The sequence below is a fragment of the Nothoprocta perdicaria genome, unplaced genomic scaffold, assembly GCF_003342845.1.
Source record: "Nothoprocta perdicaria isolate Ctin4 unplaced genomic scaffold, notPer1 scaffold_28, whole genome shotgun sequence".
NCBI classification, from domain to species: Eukaryota; Metazoa; Chordata; class Aves; order Tinamiformes; family Tinamidae; genus Nothoprocta; species Nothoprocta perdicaria.
This window is the reverse complement of record NW_020455510.1, coordinates 4594850-4621657: the sequence shown is the minus strand read 5'-3', so window position 1 is coordinate 4621657 and position 26808 is coordinate 4594850. Positions and strand designations below refer to the sequence as shown.

The 26808-nt window shown below is 47.3% G+C and overlaps 2 protein-coding genes across 2 annotated transcripts in view; one reads left to right on the top strand and one right to left on the bottom strand.

The window, feature by feature from the left end:
- Window positions 1-7701, bottom strand: part of ANO3 (anoctamin 3) — a 121604-nt gene extending 113903 nt beyond the window's left edge. The window contains exon 1 of the mRNA XM_026041143.1: window positions 7548-7701. Within this exon, the coding sequence (XP_025896928.1) occupies window positions 7548-7701 (154 nt within the window). The remainder of the gene's footprint in view (window positions 1-7547) is intronic.
- Window positions 7702-18763: 11062 nt separating this feature from the next.
- Window positions 18764-22154, top strand: BBOX1 (gamma-butyrobetaine hydroxylase 1). The gene is made up of 7 exons (XM_026041102.1): window positions 18764-18973; window positions 19050-19164; window positions 20627-20825; window positions 21278-21383; window positions 21454-21650; window positions 21729-21895; window positions 21967-22154. The coding sequence occupies exons 1-7, from the start codon at window positions 18764-18766 to the stop codon at window positions 22152-22154; spliced, it is 1182 nt and encodes a 393-aa protein (XP_025896887.1).
- The last annotated feature ends 4654 nt before the right edge of the window (window positions 22155-26808 follow it).

Below are 26808 nucleotides of genomic sequence, written 5' to 3'. Positions count from 1 at the left end.
ACCCTAAATTGGGAAAGATTGATRAGCAGATTCAGATTTTTTTATTATTAAGAAACATAAACAGCTGTCAGGAGTTTACAGCTCTCCAGTCACTTAATGATCTTGGGTAAATTGGTCAGGACCCCTTTTTTTCACAAATGCTGAGTGATCCCATTTCTACGAAGCCAGAAGGGGGTCAGATGCTTATTTTTCTCTTTAATCCTCCTTAATCTCTTCATATTTCAATTCTGCATAAGTGGAGAAAAAGCATAAATAACAGAAGCCGCTATTACTGTAGGCATGGAAKGCTTGCTACATGGCACGCATCACATCAGACACTGCAGAGCTTTGTCAACTGCATTCACAAAAAAAGCCTGGAAAAATCAGGTTTGAACTCCTTMTTGCAGGAAGCAGATATGAAAAAAAACCTTACAAGCCTTTCCTTTTCTAAAGGTGGAACTTACAGTTTCTTCCTTTAATTTTTTTCAAAGAATATGAAGAAACAAAAGGAAAGCTCCTAAGTGCAGAGACTCATGTCAAGAGGATATGGATATTAGGATATCTAATACTAAGAAATACTAAAGGAGTAAGTACCAGGAGTTAAAGGTAGTAAAAGGGTAGTGAGAAATCTGGTTTGGATAAAAAAGCTAAATATATATATATAWAAAAGTACTTATTGCGTTTCTTCAGCAATGAATATAATACTTTGAAAAAGTTGTCACTCCAGAAGAGAGATATAAAGAAAAGAATGAAAAAACAAAGAGTAAAAATGAAAGTAGACAGACACCACCAAGTGAAGAGGGGCACAAGTAAAATTAAGCCAAATAAAACAATTTTGGATGGATGAAAAGTGCCCTCTATAAACAAAGGGAGAGCTAGGAATTTAAACAGAGAGGAAGATTGCTGCAAGTGCTATATATCAAGCAGATTAAAGGAGGGAGGAGATGTTATGACCATAAGAGAGAATTAACAGGACCGGGGGAAGCTGAATAACATGAGCTCCAGCAACAGAAGAGAGTTAAAGGTGTGACCAAGACGTGAATGGAGGCAAAACAGCAGAATTCACGTTGGTTATGAGGGTTTTCAAGAAAAACTGAGATGACCAGTTTGAAGGTGTCTTTTGTAGACACATTTAAGCTCAGGCTACCTCCCTTCTGAAGCAGTTAAGTGGGGCTCGTGAACTTCTGTCTCCAGTGAGAGAGCTCTGCACCTGTACAGCTCAAAGCGGATTTGTTCGAGCAGAGGGTCCTACCTCCTGTGGGACACGTGCACTGACAGCACTGGGAAAGCAGCAGGATAGCCTTGAGAAGGTCCTGAAGTCTGTAGAGCCAGTGGGAGGCTTTCCTGTTTTCCCTTCCTCCAAAGTAAGAGGCTGATTGTTACCCAACTCAGTGGACTTTTGACCTGACTCAGGAGAATTCCAATAAGTCCTTGAGGACAAAATATCAAGGACAAAAAAAAGCACAACCGTTGCCAAAATGGGGTGATGGGACAGCACAGTAGAGAGTCTAGGCTGGCTGGTAGAAGTCACCATTTCATTATTAGGAAGCAAGGTATTCCCAAAACAGCACAGTTCCCACATTGAGCTCTTCCATAACTAAGGCTACAAAGCAGTAGTGAAACATGGAGATAATATTTGCATAATAAAAAAAAGACCTGAATTTCAAGCTGGCAATACAAAGAGGTCACCTTGGGAATGCCCCTCACTAGCTCCTTCCTAAGGACAAGCAAGCAGCCAGGAGTCTATCCCATGTGAAAAACAGGTGCTAACGACAAACCATGCTCTTCCAGAAGAGAAGGAAAAAGCCATCAAAAAGTATTTGCCACATCATAGAGTTATATTAGTCAGAGAACAAGGACAAGTCATTTCCAAGCAGTGTGAGATGYCAACTTCTTGAATAAATACTCACATCTATTTATTTTTAATGATCCTTGAACCTTGAGGGTTAGATTTACGTCCTCCTTTGGTTTTTATATACAAAACCAAAAAGGCACAGGAGTATATATGTGCACACACACAGCTCTTGAATCCTGAATGAGTCAACCTTTCGTTTTTGGACAGAAATTATTTATCAGCACTACCCAAAATACCCTTGCTATTTTTACTGCTATGTTATTTCTAAAATAACATTCAGTTTAGTCAATACACGCAGAGATGATCAGCACCTCATACCAAGCGTTCCACAGAGCCACACTGAACGGCTCAAAAGCATTACAGCAAAAYGAGGCCTCTCTTTCAATAGGCCTTTCTTTTCTGAGACGCCTTCCRAAATCCATGCATTTCTCAAGACAGTTGTTTAAAAACCACAGATGAATCTAATTATACTCTTGAAAGATGCCATCAGAAGTTGCYTTTTCAAAAAAAATATGAGCACAGTCCAGGCTGTGCCATAGCAACACACCATTTTGAGGGCAATTCATTTAAAGAGAGACCCTTTTCAGGTTCAGAACAATACATCTGTGCAGGTGAGAGACTGATTAAAATGAGTAATGCCTACAAGAGCGTTTTCCTTGAATATTTTATAATCTTCTCTTGCAGATTTGAAAATTTCAGCAGAAGGAGAGGGGGCAACAGGTGCTGATCAAACTTTTCAGCTTTCAAATGCCAAAAATCAAGATGTTTAGGACAAAAGGAGGCAACATTAAGCAGCTTGCTTGTTGGGCCACACATGCGGTAACTGCCGGCATCATCGGCATCTGTAAGGACTGGAAAAGGACCGACTTGTTATTCCTTATTCTAGAAGGGAATCCAAGAAAATAACAAAATTAGAAAAAATATTGAAAACATCTAGCAGGAAAAAAAAGTCAATAAAGGTGAAAGATATTTTCATAACCTTTAATGTAATATACCAGAAACTCCTTTGTTTGAAATTACAAAAGAAAAGGATACTGTAGAAGTTATCTTTTATTTTACAAGGAAAATGAGACTCTTCAATCGCTGTGCGCCCAAGAATCAAATTTTCTATTCTAAGAATTTTTAGGGATTTTTTTTTGTTTTTTAGTTTTACTGCCTTTTTGGTTAGCAGCATTCAGTAACACTGAATACTGTTGCAGTAAATACTGTTGCACGCCACAGTGAGAACACGAGTAAAGCACACTGCATGGCAGAGCAAGCAGTAGTGCCAAAAAATCCAGATGTTTGCTTACTTACCAATTTTGAAGTGTTGCTGATTTCTCATTTGACACAGGAAAGAAGATCTGGGTTTTACAAATGCTACCTTTAAACATTCAAAGCTCTAAACCTGAGGCCAGTTCTCAAAACTTAGCCAGCTAGGGCAATTTGGCACCAATGCACTGGTTCAAATAAAATGTATGCTCAGATGTAGAGTGATTTTTTATTTTTGAAGTTACCAAACTATGAATACATTTTTATATAGAATACTTAATTCCTAAGGATCCCATCACCATTCTCTTACTTTACCATCAAACACCACATCTCAGGATCAAGATTAACAGGCAGTCCAATTCTTTCTCACTCTGTACGTTTGCAAAAAACACGCTCTCCTCTTCCAGCACCACTCAAAACTCTTTCTATTTATAAAATTTATTGCCCTCATAGATAACTCTGGGTATAACTCCCTCTCTCCCATGATATCTTTTAAAAAATATTACAAAACTTGTTTTCTGGAAGCTTGTCTCCTTCCTCCCCCCACCTTTATTTTCTTAAATGAGTCTAACTTAGGCCAGACTATAATACAGATGGAAATACTTAGAGAGRCTAGACAAGTTGGATGACTTAACAAATGTAAACAGTGTTTGTATCAACATATCAGCTCGGAGTCAGATTTTAGCAATGCCTTATACACCAGCTACCGAACAAAATCACTTGTTGCCCCATCACAYGCGGTGTGAACACCACTGTCAGCTCTTGCAATGAAGACCACATCCTAAGGAAGAATTCAAATCCTTCAATCCTTTTGCCATTATAGCATACAAAGACATAGTCTTACAATTAAAACAGTTAAGAAATCTTAAAAGGCCTCTGCAGTCTCCCCCTCTGCATTGAAGCATCTTGCACCCTAGAGCAGCCTGGAGACCTACTTGTCACTTCATGCTCATTAAAGGAGAAGAGACTCAAGCACAGAGATTGACTTCTGCTAACTCGGGCACAAAGCACATCAGAGCAGATACAGTAAAAAAAAAAAACAAAAATAAGAGCAGGAGTCAAGTTTGAGCAACTTATAAGATGCTCCATCTCACACCTACACAGCTGGAAGCCAGCAGCAAAGCTCAAATCAGTGCTGAATTTATCTTTCAAAACAGGCAAAATGTTGATAACGGGCRAGGATGGTGCATTCTTCACGTAGACATGCTTCATTGATCACTACTGAAGGAATCTGGGGAAATAAAATACATATCTATGCTCCAGTTATAAATTACACTGTTTTTTACTCAGAATGAGTTGACCTGCATTGCTCTTGAACTGAAAGCAAATAGCTCATTAGAGGGAGGAAAGGCACGGAAGAGTAATGATGCCTGTGGGAAAAGTTACATTTCTTCTATATCCAGCGTAGTTTCCATTTATCACAGCCATATGAGGATGCAAGTCACGAGCCCTGGGGCAGAGGTGACCGCCTTAGGGCATTTGGCCTCTATGGGACCTCCAAATTATTTGTTAGCTATGGGCTTATTTTGTATATTATTAATGAACTCTTGGCACAGGGGAAAACATGAAAAAGAGAGACAAAACTCTCTCCATAATAGCACGTAGTATGTCTTTAGATTGAAGAGCAAAATAGAGAGACTCATGTCAGTATTAAAGTCTAAACTCTGAAGACATAAAGCAACACACAAATCCTAATCTCCGCATATCTAGGAGCAAACACTTCTTTGCTCTTCCTTCCAGTCACTACACCAGTTGTCTGCTCCATATTCAAAAGGAGCTGCATTTTAATTATGGTGATTTGGACATAATGAAGCCTACCTCAGTTTTACTTCATAAACCTCAAGGCCTTATTTGCCRGGATTTGAGATGAATTGTACAGAACAGTTCTGCCCAGCCTCCAAGGTAAAGTCAAAATTAAACATAACAGCTCAGAAAGATGCATAATTAGTTACTCATCAGAACTAATGAAATACTTTCTATGGTGTGAAGGTCAGGAGATCGCTAATAACTTATCCTGTTTCAGCTCTTCTGTGGAATAAGTTATTTTCTTGGTGATTATTCRAATAAGTATTGGCATTATCATGGCATAGCATGCCAAAGGATTACTGCTCAATATTGACCTTTCTGGCAAGAGTCTCAGCTGCTTCTTGAAATAAAGATGTGCTTCTTGACCTTTTCTTGTGCAAGAAAAGAAAATAGAGAAGAGGGAATAGGGAAAAAAATAGTACCTAATCTTTGTGCAAACTATAATCCACTTAAGTGAACATTTACACAGCTCAAAAGTTAGATTAGCAGGTATGTTTTACGACTGGACTCTGTGTTACATGGCAGCTTGACAGAGGGCTCACTTCAAGATAAGGATTTCAATTGCATTTTAACCAGTAAAATGATTATCATCTTTTCAGGGGGCACTCAAAGAGGAGCTTTGCTCATCCTTTCTTTACCCCCTCACTCACTGATGGCTAGACAGAGACTTCATTTTATATAGTCTGGTCAAACTCCAGTCAGTCCTGCTGCTTTTCTAGCCTCAAAGGCTATTCTGATGCTCTGGATTTGCTAAAATTGAAAAAAAAAAAAAAAATCATTAAAATGTCTTGAAACATCTCATGAAATGTCTGAAAATGAGTAGTCTTGGATGCAAAGTATGAGCTAAACCTGTAAAGCATTTCCCTGACTCTCACCTTTCCAACAATCATTTCCCTTTCCCGGAGGATCCTGTCAGGCTAGCTGTGTTATTGTGCCACATGAATCAGTCAAAGAATATCAGGAACAGGTCTTTAAGAYAAAAATAATCCTTTTCGGTTACTACTCCATCTTATCCTCATTTTGACCCTTTTACATCTAACCTTACAGTGTCAGAAGGTTTTCCTATACACAGGCAGAAAAACGGTCTTCTCAGAGAGAAACTTAGAACTTTTATGTGTGGAAAATAACTTTCAGACCCTTTCCCCAAACCATCCATGTATGCAAGGCTACAAGAAAGTCAGAAAAGGGTGCATTTCAGCTTGGGCACTCRATGGCTGTTGTACTCCAAGCCACACAGTCACATCTACTTGATGGAGCGCACGTCTCGCATAGGGACAGTGCTGGACTTGGAGCCCACAACTGAAGCCACTTTACCCAAACCTCACGCATGCTCATACCTTTTCAGGTGTGGATACCTAAATGGAAACAAGCTTATTTTCTTACTAATCACTTGACCTTTCCARAATGCATCAGCCCCACACTATCCCCCACCCTTACAAGCACAGCTGGTCCATCCACACTTTGTTCCGAGCTGGCCAAGCCAAGCACCAAGGGAACACGGCACCAGAGGACCAAGATGTCACCGCTCCCTTCATGGAACAGTTCCTAAGCCAGCCTAGTCACATTGCAGGCTTTTGCCTTTGGAAAGACTACCCCACATTACAATGGCAAAAATCCCAAAGGTTTCAATTAGACCCYGTGGGTCGCTTTTAGAATAGAATTGGTATCTATTACCCAAGAATGAGAATGCCACCAAGAAGCATTGGCTGCTGGTAATATTCAATTCCTTCCTATACACTTGGAAGGAGCAGCTTCCCTCTGTGCAACCTCTAAGAGAATGCAACAAGCTGCCCTTGCATTTTTTATCCATCTTAGGTAACCTTTTATTCAAGTTTAACTTGCAAAAAAAGTGATTCTTCATAGAGCTAACCACAGTTTCTATTTGAGAGACTGCCTGGCAGAGTAGCTATGCATAAGATGTTAATTAAACCATACTCTAGTTGTGCTTCCAGTGTACTCCTTTCTGCGCTATGCTCTGGTGTACATGCACACTCCTACTAAATATGTTTCAGGACTGGTACTCACACCATATCAGAGAGGAAAATGCACTAAGTTAAACTTAGGAAAACACTCTTCTTTCCCACTTAGGTGGGAAGTGACTAGGAAGGTGATTAAACTTTCATATCCCGCTGCTATTGATGTGTATCAATGGCCAAGGCTGAGCAGCTGGAAGCTCTTTTGGGACACGATATGAGCAAGTCAAACAACTTGCTCAGAGCATCTCATCCAGACCTCAGCCCAGAGCAACGCTGCAAACTGCAAAGCCTTGCTCACTGCAAGTGTGGGTAAAAAATACCCCAAAGGTGGTTTGCAAAGGCCAAAAAATGGAGATTTCACTAGGGAATGGAAGAACACGATTTGAAACAAGATTTTTGCCTAGTTCTTTATCAGCACTTCTTCAGGGTCCGAGAGGCAAATTTAAGGTTGTGTTGCAGGACCACAGGAGAACAGGAACCCCCGACTCCAGCTCTGGCGGAAACGTGCTAACAGCAAAGGCAACCTAAGCCTTAAGGGTCTATCCCACACGTGCGACCTCCCACACGTGCGACAAAGCATCCTATGTTTCTCCTTAAAGGATCCTGAAGTTCACCCACCCCAGGTTACAGGAGGAGCTAATCCCACAGGTGGGGAGATGGTGCCCGTGAGCGCAGCTTACCAGCTGGAGCAGAGTATGAGCAGCGCAGCTGAGCACTGGCAGGCTCAGCACACGCTTCCCTGCATTCCCCTTCCTTAGATCCCGGGCAGGAGCCCTCCTTGCTCCCAGTCTCAGCTGAGGGGAGCCGATCCAGCTCGATGAGCACGGCTGACATGGCAGGAACAGAAAGTTCAAATTAACACTCCTCTGGTGCAGGAAAAAGACAAGGAGAAGCCACCTTCCACTCAGCTGTCCCAAACTCGCTGCTGGGGGRAAARAAAAAAAAAAATCTTCCTCTGATCAAAARTCCTTCCCTAAACACTGCCTGTGCAAATGTTATCCACTAATGACTGGGAAAGGAGAAGCGGAGACGTCCGTGCCTCTGCTCAGCTCTGGGCTCAGACACTTGGTTTCCGAGCCCAGTTCCCACTTGCCTGTCCCGGTGCAGCTGGGAGGGGCCAGCAGTGCCCACGGCCAGGAGCGTGTCCCGGCAGCCGGATCCGGGCAAGGCAGCGGGGACAGATGCCGGCAGGGACRGAGGTGCCTCTGGCAGGATCCTCCCCGGACAAGCCAGGGAAACCCTCCAGTCCCTCCACTTCAGAGCTCTGCTCTGAGCAGCTCCTTCCCTAAGGAAACCACTCCAACACAGCAGAAAGTTTTCACTCCTTCAAGTAAACGGCGTGTGCATTTTCAACCTGCCAGCCAGTCCGTGGAGAGCTCAGGATGCTCCGATGGCTCCTTTGGCTCCTCTCCCCTCGCCCGGTCCCACCACCAGCAGCCACCCTGCCCAGTGGCAGAGGGCACCCGCTGGCACCAGCAGCRAACTACACACAGCAGCAGCCACTGCTCCTCAGCGGGAAGCCAATATTAAATTCCCCTGTGCAACAGCAGAGCCAATAAAACAGGAATTGTCATTTATGAAAACGTATTTCAGGGAGTTTTCAGGAGCTCAAGTGCAAGAACAAGGTTAACTCTAAAATAACCCCCTGAGAGCTGCAGAAAAGCAAAGGGAGCTCCCAAGGTGGCCAGAAATCAGCAGAGACCAGTCGTCCCCGCTGCGTTTCCCTGAGGTTGATGCACTGCAGGGGGAAGGAAGAGGCGGCAGCCTGGCCAAAGAGCTTTAGAAATGGTTATGTAAGAGGGGAAGCAAACAAGCAAACGCTACATGCCTTGGAAGGCAAATGAAGCAAGACACACGCCAAGATGGGCAAAGAGAAAGGGTTAGAAAAATCTGCACTCGGACYGTGTCCTCCTAACGAAACCCTATTTCAGCTCCTGGGTTTAGTATCTCAAGTCTCACTGCGCCGTTACTATTGGCCGTGTAATTCACATTTTTGTCTTAAAAAGAAGYTTCTCCCAAATGACACCAGCTGCTGCTACGTTTGTCCAAAAGCTTAGAGGAGCTAACAGTCCTATTAATACATCCATACAGAATCTGCAGCTAGAATTACCCTTTTTCTATTTATAAGCAAATAAAAATGCACATTTTATACAGACTTGGTGTTCTTATATGTCCAATATCAATYCTACTAAAGAAAGCTGAAGTTTAATCTTGTAAGGATAATGCATTGCAGAGGTACAAGAGGAATATTTTCCCCAAATTCCAGAGAATTCCCCAAACTGCTCCACTCTATACATTAGATAGTGTCCACTAAAATCCCCAAACACCCTCCATCTCTGTTGAAAATACAGTGGAAAAGAGAATAACCTACTGCCAAAAAAAAAATTAGTTTTTTTTTTTTTTTTTTAAATAGATGTCATTACACATTTAAGGACATAGTTTTGAAATGATTTTATGTCTCCTGGGGCTCCTAAATATCTGATGTTCAAAATTAAGACAATTACAGTGCGTCCCCAAACTGTCAAACTTCACAAGTCGTGAATTCTCACAGCCGTTGAGACACCACTGGTCACATTTCAAACAAATTATAAATTTCCACCATCAACTGCTGCAATGCTAAATTAAAGGAAGCATAATTCAAATCTATATTATAAATACTTCTCCACCTAAAACAAGACCGACAAAAATATAGTTTCACGTCAAACAATTTCCTGCTTGATCTGAGGAAAAAGCGGAATGCCATTTATTCCAATATTTCATATGCAGATAAAATGAGATGTGTTTATATAGAGGGTGACAAGTGGTGATGCTGCTTGCCCTTCATCTAAACTCAGCCCTTAGGCATTCCTGGAAGGGAAGGCCCACGTTTAACTACTGTGACTGCTCAGACCACCCGTGCCCATAGCCAAAAGATGGTCTGAGCACTCGGCCACGTATCTGGGAAGAGGATTGTCAACTGAACCTCTCATCAGACCCACCTAAACAACAGAAAAACAAGAGTTCAAAACCAGAGGGGAAGAAGCCATAGCATCTTCTCCAAACAGCCCTGAAACTATCACAGCTAAACTTAATCTCCTCCTCTAAACTCTTTTTGGCATCCAGGTTCCACAAGCTGGTATTGAAAAGGGGGGGGAAAAAAAATACAGTTTCTGAATTTCAAAAAGTCTAAGCCAGACCAAGACCTTGTTCTTATTTTATCTGTCGTCATCCTCAGTTTCCATCAACATTCCCAAAGTCTAATGGGAATACTTCCTTCGGGACAAGCCCTTTCAATGGCAGGGTCATCACATGGAAACGCTGATTTCCTTGCTGCCCAGCAAGGCAGAGGAATAAGCTGAATAAAATCTAAGGCTCCATCTCAATCTCTGCCTGACATAGCCAGCTTTTGAACAGGCAGGAATTTGACATGAAACTAGAAACACACAACTCAATTTTACCTAACAGAGAGCCCATAAACACACGATGCTACARTGAAGCACATTTTYTTCCTCACATAGCAAATGTATTCATCCTTCTTTAGGAAGCTTTTTGATGCTGTCTTATTTTAATTGCAAAGTTATCTGCTCAGATTTCCACAGAAATTGCCTTTTTTAGTATACTAAGAGAGACAGTAAGAAAGGGTGATTTAATCTTCTCTGTGTGATCTCAGCACCACAGCCTGCCTGCTTACTCACTGGATACTCTAGGAATTTGGTTATTTTGCTATATAATCTCTATCATTGAGTTAGCAGAAAACTGAGGCAACATCCTGCTGATGAATTAGCACACCTGAAGATATTTGGACTTGCCCAGCAATATTGAATAATCCACCTTAAAAGCCTATTTATATATCTTTCATTTTCTTATTTAGCGCTTTTTAAAGGAAATAATTAAGTCTGAATAAGCTTCCCCATAAGAATTTACAGATTTTTTTTTAAATTACTGGTGGAAACAATAAAATGCTCTCCTAGAATGAAGTTTAGTGACAGTCACTCTCTCAGGAGAGCAACTAGGTCACAAGATAACACACCCCAACACCACCTAACTTCAACATGTGAATTAGGGAGATTATCTGGAAAATTTCATTACTAGTAGACAGATTTAATGAACCACAGTCCAAAAAGCTCGGGGCTATTTAAACTTGCACTTCACATTTGTTAGGAGCATATCCTAAAAAAAATGGGCTTTCAGGATCCTTCTGTATGAGGATACACACGAAAATGATGGAGCAATTCTGCCATCAACAGGTCCAGCTCTAGAGAGACTTGAATAACTCRCCATTTAACTGAATTTGAAGCCATCTCAGAATTCCAGAAAAACATGCCTTGCAACAAGGACAAACCACCACATTTGTCTTCATGTCAGGAAGACATGAATGATTCTAGTAGACACCTTTTGGCTACAGTTCTGTAGTCACCCATAGCAGTTAAGCTAAAAAAAAAAAAAAAGAGGAAAAAATTACATGCAGTATAGTCCTCCCTTTTGTGAAGTTTAAGTCCTGACAAATATTTACTATATACACTCATTTMTTTTCTGTCATGCGATGAAGCACACGTGCATGGGATTTCTAATTAAAGGAGTTATTCTCATGTGAAGTGACAATAATGAAGGAAATGTATTTTCAATGATACCCTGTAACACCTGGCACTGATTTTTCTAAAGTCTGGTCAAAACACCTTTTAGTCTGCCCTTCTGGTCTCTGCAGTTCAGACAGACACCTCAGTGCTGGCATGGACTCTGTACTGAAAAAGCATCAGGGCAATAGAATATTAATTTACCAGAGGTGCTGCAGAAGTCTATATTTGAAGTGAATTACAAAGTAGAAATAAATCAACAGTCCAGGTCATGCTTCTTCAAGAAGTCATCTCAATTGCTCAATACACAACAGTTTTTGTTCTATTGTAGTTGCATGGTCTCACCTTAAGAAAGGGGAAGTCCAGTACACAAGATAAACCAAAAAGGCAGATTTAAAATATCCATAATCCTGCAATCTTTGCTTGATAAAGGAAATACAAGATAAGTTCTGAAGACCTGCGAGTCTTCATAAAGCGAGAAGGAAAAGGCAAACAYATCTCAAAGCAAAGACATTTACAAATAGCAGGAGCCTCATTAGGAGCATTAGTGAGAGGTAACATGAGCGAATGGCTGAGACAGAGCTATTGAGGAAGGTAGTTTAGAAAGAAATAAAAAGGCATTAGGTACCAAATGTAAGGTTCTCATCTGCATTCAAAAAAGCTTCCAGGAACACAAAACTGAATAGACAAAGAAACATATAGACCTAGGTGCTAGGAACCATGTCTATGGAAACCTGCCCGAGGCTTTTGGTTTGTACTTTGCTGGACTGCCTGGCTCCCCTTTGGGGATAACAGCCTTCAAGGCAGTCACACACCTGAAACAGAAAAGCTTCAAATCTCATCTGATGCCCAAGGAGCTTCAGGTTTAGTTTCAAAGATGAGTGAATCACGCAAAACCCAAGTTGTTTCCTGCTCTCCTAGGCTACTCAGCTTCGTGTTGATATTGTATTTGCTCCATTGCCTTGTACCAGTACTGTCAAGTTGAATTGATTTATCTTGAGCAATTCTAACCAGGCTGCACACACCGCTTCAGCTCAGACCCCACATGGGCTCCACCAGCAAACTTGACACTTGCCTTGTTCCCAAAGAAATGCCTTGCCTCAAGCCATCTAAAAACACAGTGCTTTCCACAGCTCCCTCACGCCAGCAGCTGGGAGCTCCCCGAGGAGCTTTCCTGCAGCCCAGTTACCACGCTGACAAAGTCACACAGTGTAATTTTTGGTCCTCCCCCACACGGCAAATATTTACATCTGTTTTGTCCACAGACTTCACGAGCACATACTCATTTCTTACTCTCAGGTCATTAATACCGAGTCCCAGCTTTAAATACTGACAACTACTGGTGTGTTCTCAAGCTTTTGACTTGTTCCATTTCCCCAATTAGACAATCGTTAAGTACAAACACTCTAACATTTTGTAGAGGATGGACATGGATCACCTCTCCCTTCTCACTTGGGGACACAAGGTTATAAATTACCTAGTCAGGGAGCCATGTCCCGTTTCCCAAGTTAATCAGCAGCTCTTTCAGGTCAGTTCCACCATGGACTTTTGAGCCTGCAGAATAAGACCTCCCAATAACATGGCAGGGCAGCGACCATGTCCCACACTACATGCAGAGCTCCGTGCAGTTGTGCTGCCCAAGGCATCTACCTGCTGCTCGGACACTCGCATCCCATCGCCCAACAAGGCAGRGCTGGCGCTCACCCCCATTCTGCCAGCACTCTCCCATGGGATGACAGTCCATGGATCAGCAGCAGTCAGCCTCAGAAAACAGCAGGTCCATATGCAGCTGCTCAAGCACTATATGGGCCTGTTTGTAGGCACAGATTCACAGAAGCTTCATGCAGATGATATGAGTAGAGCCTACACCTCTGCAGGAAGAGCCCTTTCCCCTAAAAGAAAACATGGCCAAGAGGTGGAATGTCCTGAAAAAGTGGAACACACTTAACATTAATAGTAAGAGCTGCCATAGTGATTCCAATGAGTAGTYTCCTCAGTGACTGAACACCTTCTTTGAGAATCCATAGAATAATTACAGAACCTGAGCAGCCTTTCCAGAGTTGGGTTTCATATGAGGATCACCATGTCTCAAACAGGACAAAAAAGCAAGATAAATGCTTGAAAACAAAAGCAGTTATATAGACAAGTCTGCCAGGACTACATAAAGATAGATGTGCCAGACCTTTCACTAGTATCAAGTCAGCAACACTCTGACTGCTCAATCCGCTGAACCATATGGCTGCACAGTGCAAGAGCTGACATTTACATCTGTTCTCTCCTCCTTAAATAAATTGTTCTCTAATRGGAGAGAATCTGCTACTGCTGTCTTGCCCTATCCCCTCATCCCAGAAATTGATGTATTACAATTAGCGGAATAATCCTAAACTACCATCCACAAGGTATCCGATCTGCATTGTTCAGATTTTAGTCTTATTAACATCTATACATACCATCTTGGTACAAATACAGGGCCTTCATATATTTTAACACATTCTCAAATATGAAGAGCATGATTTCCCTCACCAGGGAACTTAAAAAGGAACTTAAATCATGCAGTTTTAATTTGTACTTGATGTAAATTGACCCAGTTAGTATATTTGACATTGGGGTACACAGATTTCATGCCTCCCTCCTTCCAGCTAGCCARCTACAAAACTCAGTAAACTCCATTTGCTCAGCAATATCCATCCCAGCATAATTACCACAGGGACTGCAGATTTCCTTCTTACATGACTCAATCCCTCCATCAAGAGCAACTTCCTTCTTTAGCAGGAGCAATTCTTCTCTCCAAACCTCCTCAAGTCGCCTTCACCAACCGGGCACGACTTCATCTTCATTGGACTTGACTTGCTGCTGCTTTGGTCTCCCCGTGACAGCCACGCTCTGGTTCTCTCCCGCTTAGAGCTGTCCTAAGTATTTAGGGAAGTCTTCTGCTTAACAYGCTCCTTTCCACTGCTCTTATTAGTCTGACCTCACTTTATAACCCCTGTCTTAACAACCCCTTGTCATTAACATGCTCTTGTCATAACAATCCCATTCACCATTTTTACCAGCAATCATTTTTACTTGGAAATGCCTTTTTCCTTATTGGATAATCAATGAAGATAAATCCAATACATTTACAAGAATTTTCTGAGTTATGATAGCTACAACAACCATGCACAAGACAAAGCCCTGCTTTTAAGAGCTTGTCAATCACTTCCTCCTTTCTTTATTACACTCACCACTSCTGCAGCTGAAGACTTGATTTTACATCCCACCTACAAGCATCACAGCTGTACCAAGAGACAAAGAGGTAACACCAAAACTATTTTAATAGGAAAAAAAAAAAAAAAAATCAACATTGACACACAACATTTTTTCCTCCACAAACACTGTTTTGTAGAAAAACACTTGAACTGAAATACTTTCTAAACCTGGAAGTTTTTGCTAACAGAATTACTCTTCAGTTTTAGTCCGATATATTCATGTCCGTGTCATCCTCTTAAAGGCGGAGGCCCCATTCAAAGCACAAATGGCTTTGGTAGAGTGGGGCAAGGGAACCCAAYGCAAAGATCAGACGGGCACAAGCTAAGGAAACTCAGCAGCTGCTCCACTCCTACATAAACAAAAACTATCTTTCCAGTGAGAAGAGAGATATCTGTGTCYTATAGAGAATACTCAGCTCTTAATTGTATCTCAAAATGAGGGCTCTTAATTATAGTCTAACTTAGGTGGCCCTAACAGAGGCCTTGGGAGATYTGAGAACAATTTCCTTTGAGGAATATTGAGTGTAGTTTGGGGTACACTTAACTAGACAAGTGAAATATTTCCCACACTCTTAAGTAATTGTATTATCCCACATACTATCCCTCAGCTTGTCAAATTAAGCAAAAAATTCACCAAGAAGTCACCATGATTTTCACCACTGAAGCCTCCCTCTAGTAGCGTGCCTTTACCCCCAGAGATGGTCACACAGGTGCTTTGCTGACCATATCCAAATTCTTCGAGAGCGGGCACATGTCAAACTTGAGAGTCTCAGGGCACACAGTGTTCATTAACTCTTACCAAGGAGGGGACAAKGGAGCAGTAGTCAACCTTGGGGAGTGACTTACTGCTTTCAATACTCAAAGCTGAACATAATCATCTCAGAAATAACCAAAGCCAACCAGCACGGACAGGCTAGATACGTCCACAGACAAAGCAAAGCTTTCTTGCAACACACGAGCTTATCTTGGTGGCATTTCACACAGTTCACACAGCTCAGCACAAGCACTGTGGCCATGTTCACAGGAACTCTGCACAGCAGCCAGAGCTAGTTTCTGACCTATAGAAAGGCTCCGCTTGGGAGACTTGGTTCAGAATCGCTCGTTTATGTTTTCTTAGCTTAAGTATTAACATGAAGCAGGACAATGTTYGTGTGAATGTGTTTGCTAAACATTTAACTCTTCATAAGACAAAACTTCTCCTTGGTAGTTTCTCCACAGAAAAGGACTTTCGACATTTGGGCTTAATTTCCTCCTCAAGAGCCAAAAAGCAGTCAACTACCAAACAGACCAAAACAGGTTTTGAAATAGCAATAAATTCTTTTCAACTGCCCTCACCTGTGCATCTCCAGAGCAAAACACACAGCCACATCCCTGAAGGGTCACACTGGCCCACTGCAGGTGTCTCTGCCCCTAGTCAGGGATCAGGTCATACAAACACTTTCAGGTGTGAAATTGAGAATATATTCCAATAGCAAAAAATACCAAGTCAAGAAAAAAAAAATGAAGTCACCAATACAGAGGAAGCTAGTTTTATAAATGTAAGAATTTGCTCTATTTCCATTTTTAGTACCCAACAGACAGGCAGGAAAAGCTCTCAAGAGCTACAGCCACCAAAGTTGGTTTCTTTTCCCTGGAATTTCTGAGGGAGCTTCAATTCCCTGAATCATGACAAAGTAGCATGCAAATTTTCACCCCTTTTCTCATTTCTTCCATCTTCAAATAAACTTAACCCTTTGGAAAGTTTGTTCTGCAATGCCCAGCTGAAGTGTGATTGCCAGAYGCAAATCTGGCCTCTGTGGTTAGGTGTTCCAACAAGAGCGCTTCTGAAAATATAATTATGCACCAATTCTAAAGCTCTAGACAGAATTTCTAATGACAAATTGGCAGTCAGATATTCCTAGCTTCCTTCAGTTTTTTTATTAGGATTTTTAATCCATTTAACACCCAGTAGAAAGTTATTAAAGAAGACAGGGCACTGTGGCAAACCCCTTGCTCYAACTCAGGAGGTATTTAGACTGAAATTCCAACACACAAACAGCTTTTGGAAAGAAAATTAGAAAGTCATARAAGTGTCTTTAACATCAATTCAACAACTGACTTCGATATCATTTATTATTCACCTCCAGTCATTTTTAGCTACCTGAAACCATCTCCTACAACCTGGCTTTTTTCTATGTATTTTCTTATCACTGGAAATTGCAGGATGTGCCTACCTCATTTTCGTTGTCATACTGCATAAACACTTACTCATTAGGGGTAAAAAGACACTTCAAAGCTCCCAAAGCTCTCAGTAGATACATGCTACATTTGCCAAGCAGTTTTACCCTACTAAAGCAGCCAACATTTTAAATTTGTTCAAAGAAAATAAAAATATCCTGTGACAGCAATCCTTCTCCTTCAGGATGCCAGCATACCCATAGCAGTTAAGGGTGTATATGAAGCCAGCAGCTGGAGGAAAACAGATATTGCCCAGATATTTTCAGGAGAAACCCAACACKCACCTCTCCAGGCAGACAAAAAGCAGAGACCAAAGGTAATTGGGGTAGTTTGCCCAGCAAGGTGAGTCCCATTTCCCTAGGGCTCACCATTGGAAGCTTTAGTCCATGAGACCCATCCAGAGGGACAGGACATCCAGCTCACCTGTGCCTGAGAGGCAGTTGGGGACACCTGGCTGCAATGCTCCTGCTGGGTCACTTCTGCTCGGGTTTGTGCCAGAAGCCAAGAAAATAAAAATATTCTTACATTATGGAAAAAGAAATTAGTTCATGTAGAGAAGCTACATAAGAAGCTACAATAAGGATTTCACAAACCTTTGGACAATTACAGAGCCTCTATCCAAACACTGCTCTTCATTTTCACCTCAGACACGGGCTTCAGATTTTTCTTTKGGCCCCAATTCACTAGAGCACATAAAATACACGTAGCATTTAACTGTTTGTAACTACTTACCTGCACCTTCCCCTTAGAAAATAYTAAAGCATACATGACAGAAAGGTGAGCAATCACATAGGCACAGACCTGAGAGGCACGTGGTGCTCCAAAGCACATGCATGAGCTTGGACAACACCGGGAAGCAGCTGAGATGGAAAGAGAGGGCGACCCGGAGGCCACAGCGCCAYGTCCCGGGAGCAGCTCCATGGGGTGGCTGCGCTGGGTCTGCTCAAGGGGCACAAGTCTCCCTGGGACGGGTATTTATCCTGCCACTTCAAGCGCTGGCACTTCTCTTCAGGAGGGGCCCAGCTGCACCTGATATCCCTGGGATACAGCCCTGATATCCGTAGGACAACAGCCCTGCTGTCCCCTATCCCCYGCCAGGACACAAAACTTGATCCTGGCGTTGCAGGGGCTCAGTAGCTCGTGGGGCCGAAGCCGGGTGGCACGGCCGCCTCCGCGCCCTCGTGTCACCGCGGTCCCCGTTTCCTCTCGGTTCTGTCTTGGTTGCTTAAAGGCCCTTTTGGATCTGTCCCAGTGTCATCGAGCCAGCCRCTGCCTTGAGCAGAGCTACGCTGTCAAAGTGCACGCGGGGCAAAAGTTCAAGCCCTGCTGAAGGGCTCGCGTTGCTGAATTGCATTTCTATTTGGCCACCAGATCTCCTAAAGTTTCGGCATATTGGAAGCCCTCGCTGTGCTCCAGTGCTTGCTGAACACCCTTCCTTCAAAGCAGGTAGACAAAGTCGCCTTTATCCTAAGGAAATCCTAAAGCGCACCATGTTTTCCCAGTCACCCATAGTGGAATATTGTTCCATGAAGCTCCGGCCAGCCTTGTGGTGCTTGTATTTTCACAGTTAGCAGTTTCACAGTGGGATTGAGAAATACTTTGGAACTAGCACGTGCATGTGTGTTAGGAGACAGGCTGCAGGGTGTCCCTGGCCAGAGCTTTCCTGCAAAAAGCCCTGAGGCGGCTGCACAACAAGAGAAGGGCAAAGGGCAGAGAGGAACCGAGCGCTGCCAACGCGCAGGATTTGGACGCGGATGCTCCATGGAGCTCTCCAAAGCCTCCCGGCCTGCACTGTTCATTGGAGAGGGGCCGGCGGGTCCAAAGTCCGTGGGCGGCATGGGGGCAAGGGAGGCTGTGGGGCTGAGCGGAGCGGCAGCGATGCAGGAGGCCGAGGCCGTGGAGGGGAGCCGCGAGCTCCGCGTGCGCTGGGCCGACGGCTCCGAGAGCCGCTTCCCGTGCGTGTGGCTCCGCGACAACTGCCGCTGCCCGCGCTGCCTGCTGCCCTCGGCGCAGGCGCGCGCGCTGCCGCTGGAGCAGCTCGACGTGGACGTGGCGGCGCGCCACGCGGCCCTGGCGCCGGGCGACAAGGTAGCCGGGGCGCAGGGGCCGCGGGCTCGCGGTGCTGCGGCGGGCTGCGCGCGGGCTCCTCACGGCGCTGCCGCAGCTCCGCGTCACCTGGCCGGACGGGCACGCGAGCGAGTACGAGGGCGCGTGGCTGCGGGCGCGCTGCTTCTCCGAGGCCGCCAGGGCCCGCGTGCAGAGCGAGCTCTTCCTGCCAGGTAGGACGCGCGCGGGGCTCGCGGCCCAGCTGCAGCCCTCGGCGGCCTCCGTTGGCCACGGGACGCGGTCGGGCAGGGGATCYGGGAGCCGTGATTCCCTTCGGGAGCTGCATCCCGGGGCTCCACRGGGTGAGAGCCACAGGTCTCGTGTGGCCGCTTCCCGTGGGCTTCTCTAGGGAACCCTTTCCTAAAAACGGGTGGGGGMAGATCTTAACCCCTGTGCACCGCAACAGCGCTCTCAGCCCTGGCGTGGCTGCTTTCCCGCTTTCCTGACTGCTGGAAGTTAGAGCCTGAACCCCCTTCAGCGGCCCTRGCATCAGTAGGTTGGAATTAGACACTAAGATTTCTCTGGCAAAAGAAGCAATTCATTACAATAATAGAATAAGAATAAAAATAAATGTGCATGATGCCGTACATACAACTGCACGCTGGTTGGAGAGAGCAGCAGGAGCACGGGGAGCTAAACGTCACGTGTTCCCAGGGCGTCTCCAAGCCGTGTGGGCCCTCGGGAGCAGCAGCTCCGCGGTCCCTTCCCGCAGCCCCACGGACACGAGGCTGTGGCGGGCAGGTGACCCGCAGCAGCTCTCAGCTCGCAGGGAGCTGCTGTACCCCAGTGCCCTCCAGCGTAGGGCCCCTCGGGTGCAGCGGGGCAGAGGGGCAGGCGGGGGGCTGGCGCAGCCCCCCTGTGCACGTTTACACCTTGGCACCGGCCCCAGGGGATCGCTCCACACAGCTCGTGCCCCCGTTCAGCGTGCCGGCGGGTGACGCTGTTCGKGCCGTACGGACTGGCAAGGTGCAGGCAGCGCGCCCGGGGATCGCCCTGGGACACCCCATGGCTCGGAGCAGCTCCACAGTCACCCGCCAGCCCCGGGGGCTCGAGCAGGAGATGCATCCATGGTGCTCYGGAGGCGACTCTGGGGTCTGCGCATCACCCACACTGGCCAAGGGAGCTCCAGAGGAGGCAGCGCTGGAGCCCAGCGCGGGGCGGCAGCCATGGCACCGTGGAGCTGCGAGGGACCCACTGGAGACAGGACAGGATGGGACAGACAGAGACCCCAGAGCAGCAGAGGGGCCAGAGCCGGGCCTGGAGGGATGCGAGGACTTGGTGCGGGCAGGAAGAGCTGGGGTCAAACAAGGCGGCCAGAGACCCTGCGGCGCTGCCCAAAGACACCTGGGGCCGTGCACGGGCACAGGGACAAGGAGCAGAGCCCTGGGGTCACCTGGGGCCACCCAAGCGCCCACGGGGTTACCAGAGGCCAAGGGGACCCCAAAAAAGAGCCCCCAGGGTCACCTGAGGTCACAGACTAGTCCTCAGGGTTACCGGAGCTCGCAGGGGCACAGGAGGGGTAGCAATGGGTCTCACGGGACCTCGGCAGCTCTTTTCTGTCACGGCCGCAGTGTGTGCGCACAGCCGCGGCGCGGGGTGCGCGGCGGCGCTCACGGCGGCGCGTTGCCTCCGCAGAGCGCCGCTGGTGGGGCTCGGAGCTGGAGCTGCCGCGGCTGCCCTTCGACGAGGTGCTGCGCGACGCGGGCAGCGCCTACGCGTGGCTGCGCACCCTGCGCGAGACCGGCGTGGTGCTGCTGCGCGGGGCGCCCGCGCGGCCCGGCGCCCTGCTCGCCCTCGGCCGCCGCCTCGGCTTCCTGCGCCTCACCTTCTACGGGTGAGCGCGCGCTGCGGCCTCGCTGCCGCCACGGCCCCGGGAGCAGGGCAGGGCGCTGCCGGGCCCCGCGAGCCCTGCTTCCCGCAGCCCTGCGGCTCTGTGAGCTCGCCTGGAGGGYATCTTTACGCATTGAGGGCACCCCAACAGATCCAGGTGCTTTAATCTGGATTCTCATGAAGTGGCAGCATGATAAACAGGTCCAAAACAGCTAGGGAGCGAGGCTCAGAGGGCTTCCCAAACCAGCCACTGCTAGAGGCACCATAAAGGAAATCCCGTAGTTGGTGATCTTGCCTCCGCTATTGATGCCCATGGGATTTCTCCCCCGGCTGCTTGCTCCTGGCAGCAGCAAAAGCCCTTTCGAGGGTTCCCGTGACCAGCTGCCCTCACGCCGCCACCCAAACCATTCCCCCATTCCGAGGAGGTTTTTCCAAGCAACCCCCTCTGCCCCGCAGGCCCACGTGGCTGGTGCAGGACAAGGCGGACGCCAACAACGTGGCCTACACGAGCGGGCGGCTGCCCCTGCACACGGACTACCCGGCGCTGCAGCACCCGCCGGGGGTGAGGAGGCGGCGCGGGCGCGGGCGCGGGGGMGGGCAGTGGTACAGGGCGCTGAGCGCTGCGGCTGCAGGTGCAGCTGCTGCACTGCATCGAGCAGGCGGCGGCGGGCGGCGAGAGCGAGCTCGTGGACGGGCTGCACGTGGCGCGGCGCCTGCGCGAGCGCAGCCCCGACGCCTTCCGCCTGCTCGCGGCCACCGCTGTGGACTATGCCGACACGGGCACCGACTACTGCGACTTCGCCGTGCACTGCAAGCAGCGCATCATCGAGTGAGTAGGGGCAGCGTGGCGGGCGCCCCACGCCGCCCCACGCCGCCCCACGCCGCCGCTCTGCGGCTCGTCCCGCAGCGTGGACGCCCGCGGCGAGCCCGTGCGCATCAACTACAACAACGCGACGCGCGCCTCCGTGCTGGACGTGGCGCCCGAGCACGTGCGGCCCTTCTACGCGGCGCTGCGCGCCTTCGACGAGCTGCTGCGGCACCCCGAGCACGTCGTCACCTTCAAGCTGGAGCCAGGTGGGTGCGCGGGGCCCGCGCCCGGGGCCTCACCACCACATCCTCTTCCTCCTCCTCTTTCCCCCTCGCAGGGGACGTGCTGACCTTCGACAACTGGCGGCTGCTGCACGGGCGCCGGGGCTACGAGCCGGGGCGCGCGGGCGGCCGCTGCCTGGAGGGCGCCTACGCCGACTGGGACGTGGTGCTGTCGCGGCTGCGGCTGCTGCGCGACGAGGTGCGGGGCGGCCGCGCGCAGGGCCCGGCGCCTGCCGGACAGTAGCCGGCACCCGGCGAGAGACCCACGGCCGAGCAGCCCGCGCCCACGCTCCTGGTTCCCTGCACGCGGGCGCCGGGGCTGCCCCTGGGTGAAGCGGGTGAATTAGCTCGAGTGGGAAGCGGCAGCGGGGGCTCCGGGGGACTCACCTTTGATCCGCAGGGACAGGCGCTGGTGTTAAAGCCCGGGGCGGTGCTGAGACGCACGGAGCTCGCGCTGCCCGCGGGATTTCTCAGCGCCCTCCGGAATAGCCAACTGTGGGAAGGTCAGAAAACACTTGAGCCACTGCTAGAGAAGGGGAAAAGAAAGGAGAGAGTCAAATATCCACCTACATACTCATAGGGATAGAGAATACCAACAGGATAGGACTTGACCCGTGGGATTTTGCATGTAACAATTCAGGGGAGATTGCAACGTACAGGGTAGAGCACCTCGGGATTCACACCAACGGTTAGTAGATACATTTGGGGGTTTTGTCCTGTCCTTCAATAAAACCCGTTTCTTCCAATTTTTTCCTCTGCTTATTAAAAGTCACTGTGGAACTGATGAACCCGGGTGTCCTCTCGACAACTCACACGGGAGAGCCCTCGAGTTCGTCCCTGTCCTCACCGCTCCCAGCACCAGCCGCATCCCCCAACTCTGAGAGATTTGGGGAAAGCACGGGGGGCTTCCCATAAAAGGCACTTTGTGCTGGGGCTTTCCCCTAAGAGCAGGGCCTCGGTGGCTGAAATTGCCCCCGGGACAAATGAGTTCACCGGCACCGTGAGGGAACCGGCATCGCCGGCAAGTCCATGTGGGAAAGCTCTGGGCTTCCCATAAAAGCAGTATTAATACGTATATTTTATATGCATGTTTTAAACTCATGGGACAAATCCTTCCACCTCATTCCACCGCTCCAGGAGCGCAAAAGAGACAGCCAAACTGTCCCGTTTTCGTTCCCAGCACAGAGAGCTCCGACATCTGGATCCGCTTGCTCCAGCGATTGCTCCAGCTGGCGAGACAGGGCCTCCATCTAGCGGTTTTGAGGGGAAAACGGTGGGATGGGGCTGTCTGGGGATGGACAAAGAGTGCCCAGACACKGCTACGGCAGGGAAACACTGCGAGAGGCTGCTCTGCTCACTGGTGCTCGCTCACACGAGCGTGTTCCCCGCGGTGCTTGGTCTCTCTCGGCTSCCTCGCAAAACGTGTGTCAAAAATACAAATATTCAGGCCGGTTTCTTGGAAATTTGGCTTTTCAAAAGAAAAGCACACTTGTTGCGGGCATATTTTTGAATCCAAAGCAACACRAAGAGCTTTAACTCTCGAGTTATGTTTTATTGACACATATTTCTCATACCTCTAAGGCACAGATTTAGGGAAGTGGCCTCACTACGGGCTATTTTGACCCAACTTATATCACAATTATATCATTCTAACGTTGTCCTTACAGCTGATCTGGATAATTTTTCAGGACTTTTTAAGCTTACCACCAGGAGGTGCCAACGAYCTTCTCTCCAGCTCCGCTTCTGTGGCCACGCCGAGCACCAGCTCCGTTCGGAGGCAGAGCGGGTTTTCTTCGCTCTGTCACTGCTCCTGTTTGCCCTYATTTCTGCGCCGTGGTTCCTTCCCCCCTGCCTCCGTGGCGGGTTTCAAAGCCTCACACCCAGTGGGATTCTCCCAACGCTGGAGTCTTCCGCCTTCTTCAGCGCTCCCGGAAAACTGCYCTGTGGCTGACAAGGGAAACATTTGAAATTCCCTCTTTGGGTCAGCTTTAAACACCCCGCTTTGAAAAACCCAGGAGAGGTTCTAGGTCTCAATGAGCAGAAAAGTCACCTATTTGGCATAAGGAGGAGGAATGAGAAGGGAGAATGGAGAGAGGAGAGGGGCAAGGCCAAACAAATGGCCCCCGGGCCCTCTGGACAAGGGGGAAGAGGACGGAGGGAGCGCCGGGATTTATTGGCCAACGCCGGCACTGCCGACAAGCACAAACTGGCACAAAACTGAATTCCCTCTYGTCACATCCATGCCCTAAGTGTAAATCCTGAGGCACGCAAGGGAGACCAAACAGCATCGTGCGTAGGGGGATCCGCTTCTGCTGCAGCACATTTCTTAAAAAAGAAAAGAAAAAGAAAAAAGAAAAAAGTGACCTCTAATTGAAAAAAGACAAGATTATTTTCTAGTGCTGAGATTATTGTCTGGCGCTCAGCTGGGGAGGAATTAAATCGGATTTGAAAAATTTAGTTAATTAGAAGGGCATGTTRTGGTTAGCAGTTCTCATTTCTTTTTATGCAAGTTTCACAGGAATCCTATGAATCAAGAACAGCAAGAGCTGCTGAGAAATTATGTGCGGAACATCTTTAGTAACCTCATGAGTTAGAGATCGTCTTTGGAGATCCCGCAAGTCAGGGGGATTTTTCTCATTGACTCCAAGGGCGGGGAAAAAATGAAAAGAAAAACACATAGGCCCATTTGGGCATTTAATAAATACCCATTTGGGACATGGCAAACACCCGTGGATCACTTAAATGGGCAGAATGGACTCTTTCCAAAGGGAAGGATGGTGCTTGGACCATGAGCCAAGGTTCAGCTTCGTGGCAGCCCAGAAGGAAAGGCACCGTGGGGCTACAGCAGAGCCTGCTTGGCCCTTTGGGCTGCACCCTGTGCCTACGACAGGCTCACACAGCCCTGGCAGCACTTAAAATAACAGCTCACCTGCAAGCAGAGCTCTTCTCCAGACCAGAACGCCGAAGAAACCCGGGGGACCTGACAGCCACGTGCTCTGAGAGACAACTGCAGCAAACAAACTGAAGGAACCACTCGAAACAGTTGTAATTTTGCAGATAAAGTTAGAAAATACTTGGAGAAACACTGTGTTGGAAAAGAAACATTTAGATGTTTGAAGCAGCTGGTGACCACAATGATGAGTGCAGTTTGGAAAGCAGAAGAGACGACAGTGGAGTCTATTTGGCTCTCTCCGTAACAAACAGCATGGTTTTCATCACCAGCAGGAGAGGCAAGCTGAACATGGCCAGGCACAGCACGGAGGAGGCTGAAAGTGCCCGGGCCGAGCGGTCCTGTGCCCATTGCTCCATGTTCACCTCAGCATTACACCAAGAAATAAGGGAATAATTCCACTGCAATAAGGGAAATTCATGTAAAACACTGCCTGGAGGGGGACACTTTCTAACAAAAGGGCAGGAAAGCACGAGAATAAATTGCCCTGGGAAGCTCTGAGGAGCCTCCATTTCTGGAGGCTTTTAAGAGGTGGGCAGACAAACATCTCTCAGGAATCCCATCAATCTTGCCTGGGACAGCACGATAAACTCCGAGCTTTCAGGATCCACTCAGCCCGTGACCCTCCGAGAGCCTCCGTGCAGTTGTAGGGCACCCTGCCCGTCAGAGCCCTTTTCTCTCCTCCTGCGAGACAAACAGTAATTGCTARCTATAGCTGGGTTTGAAATGACTATATTTCAGGCCATACATTTGGACACAACATATATATTACCCAGATTACATGTGCTTTCAAAGACAGACACGCTTGCCAACTTCGGTGCTCSACAAGGCTATAGGCAGGGAGCAAGTGCTTATTTTTCAATGCCACGCTTGTAAAATCAGTTCCCAAAGATTTGGCTAATAAGGCAAGATTGTTACTTTTTGCAGGTTTMTTTTTGCATTTTAACCTGCTCTTATGGGCTAGAAAAACAGAAACGAGAAATAAATATAAAAATCTAAAATATGTACTCCGCTTCTTAAAACAACGTAAGTAGAAAGATCTACAGCTTCACCTCTTTGTCATTACTTTCTTACCTAAACTAATTTTAAAATGAGAGGCATGTTRCTAACAGGAAAACTCAAAGGCAATGCCATAATCTCTTCTTTCAATTAATACCGAGATATTTGATATTTTAAGACATCATTATTTCAACTCTCAGTTTGAAAATAAAATAGCATATTTTCCTAACGAAAAGACTCCTTATAAAGGGGTAACCAATGTCATTTTAAGCAGGCTGGGAGCTTGAGAAGCTGGAAGGAAAGGGCTTGCTCACTGAGCCCAAAGGGCCTACTGACAGATAGTATTGAGAAGGCTTCCTGCAAATGCAATTCACAATTAAACAGCAATTTTAATCAAAACTAAGAGGCGAGAGCAGGGGAAGTGCAAGCTAGAGAGCACTCTGGTAAGTTAAACACTTTCGACCCAGGCCTGCAAGCTTCATGCTAAGATACACAATGGCTCAAGGCGAGCGGTTTAAACGCCAGAGCCCCCGGCACTTACTTATCCCCAGTGAGCTTCGGGTGATTAATAACACCCTGGGAGGCTGCACCAGGGCCARAAGGGTGATTATTCTTACAAAGGAGCAGAACGAGAGCAGCTGGGGATTCACAGGGGCCTGACAGCCTACTCCATTCATCGGGAACATGGACACGTTTAAACCATCCTCTTTGTAAGCGCTCCGAAGGAAACAGGTCCACCACTTGGGGCAGTCAGCCCCAGCCGGCCACTGCAAGGGCAAATTGCACCRAAACGGATGGAAAATCTGGACACTGAATGACAGCGGAGAGCTCGTGGAGTGACCTTGGACTGCTGAGTTCAAGTGAGTTAGAAATTGGGGTAGATTTCTCTCCTGTTGGATGTCATAGCCTAGGACTCGGTTCTGGAAAGGTTCAATGGCAGATTTGGGTT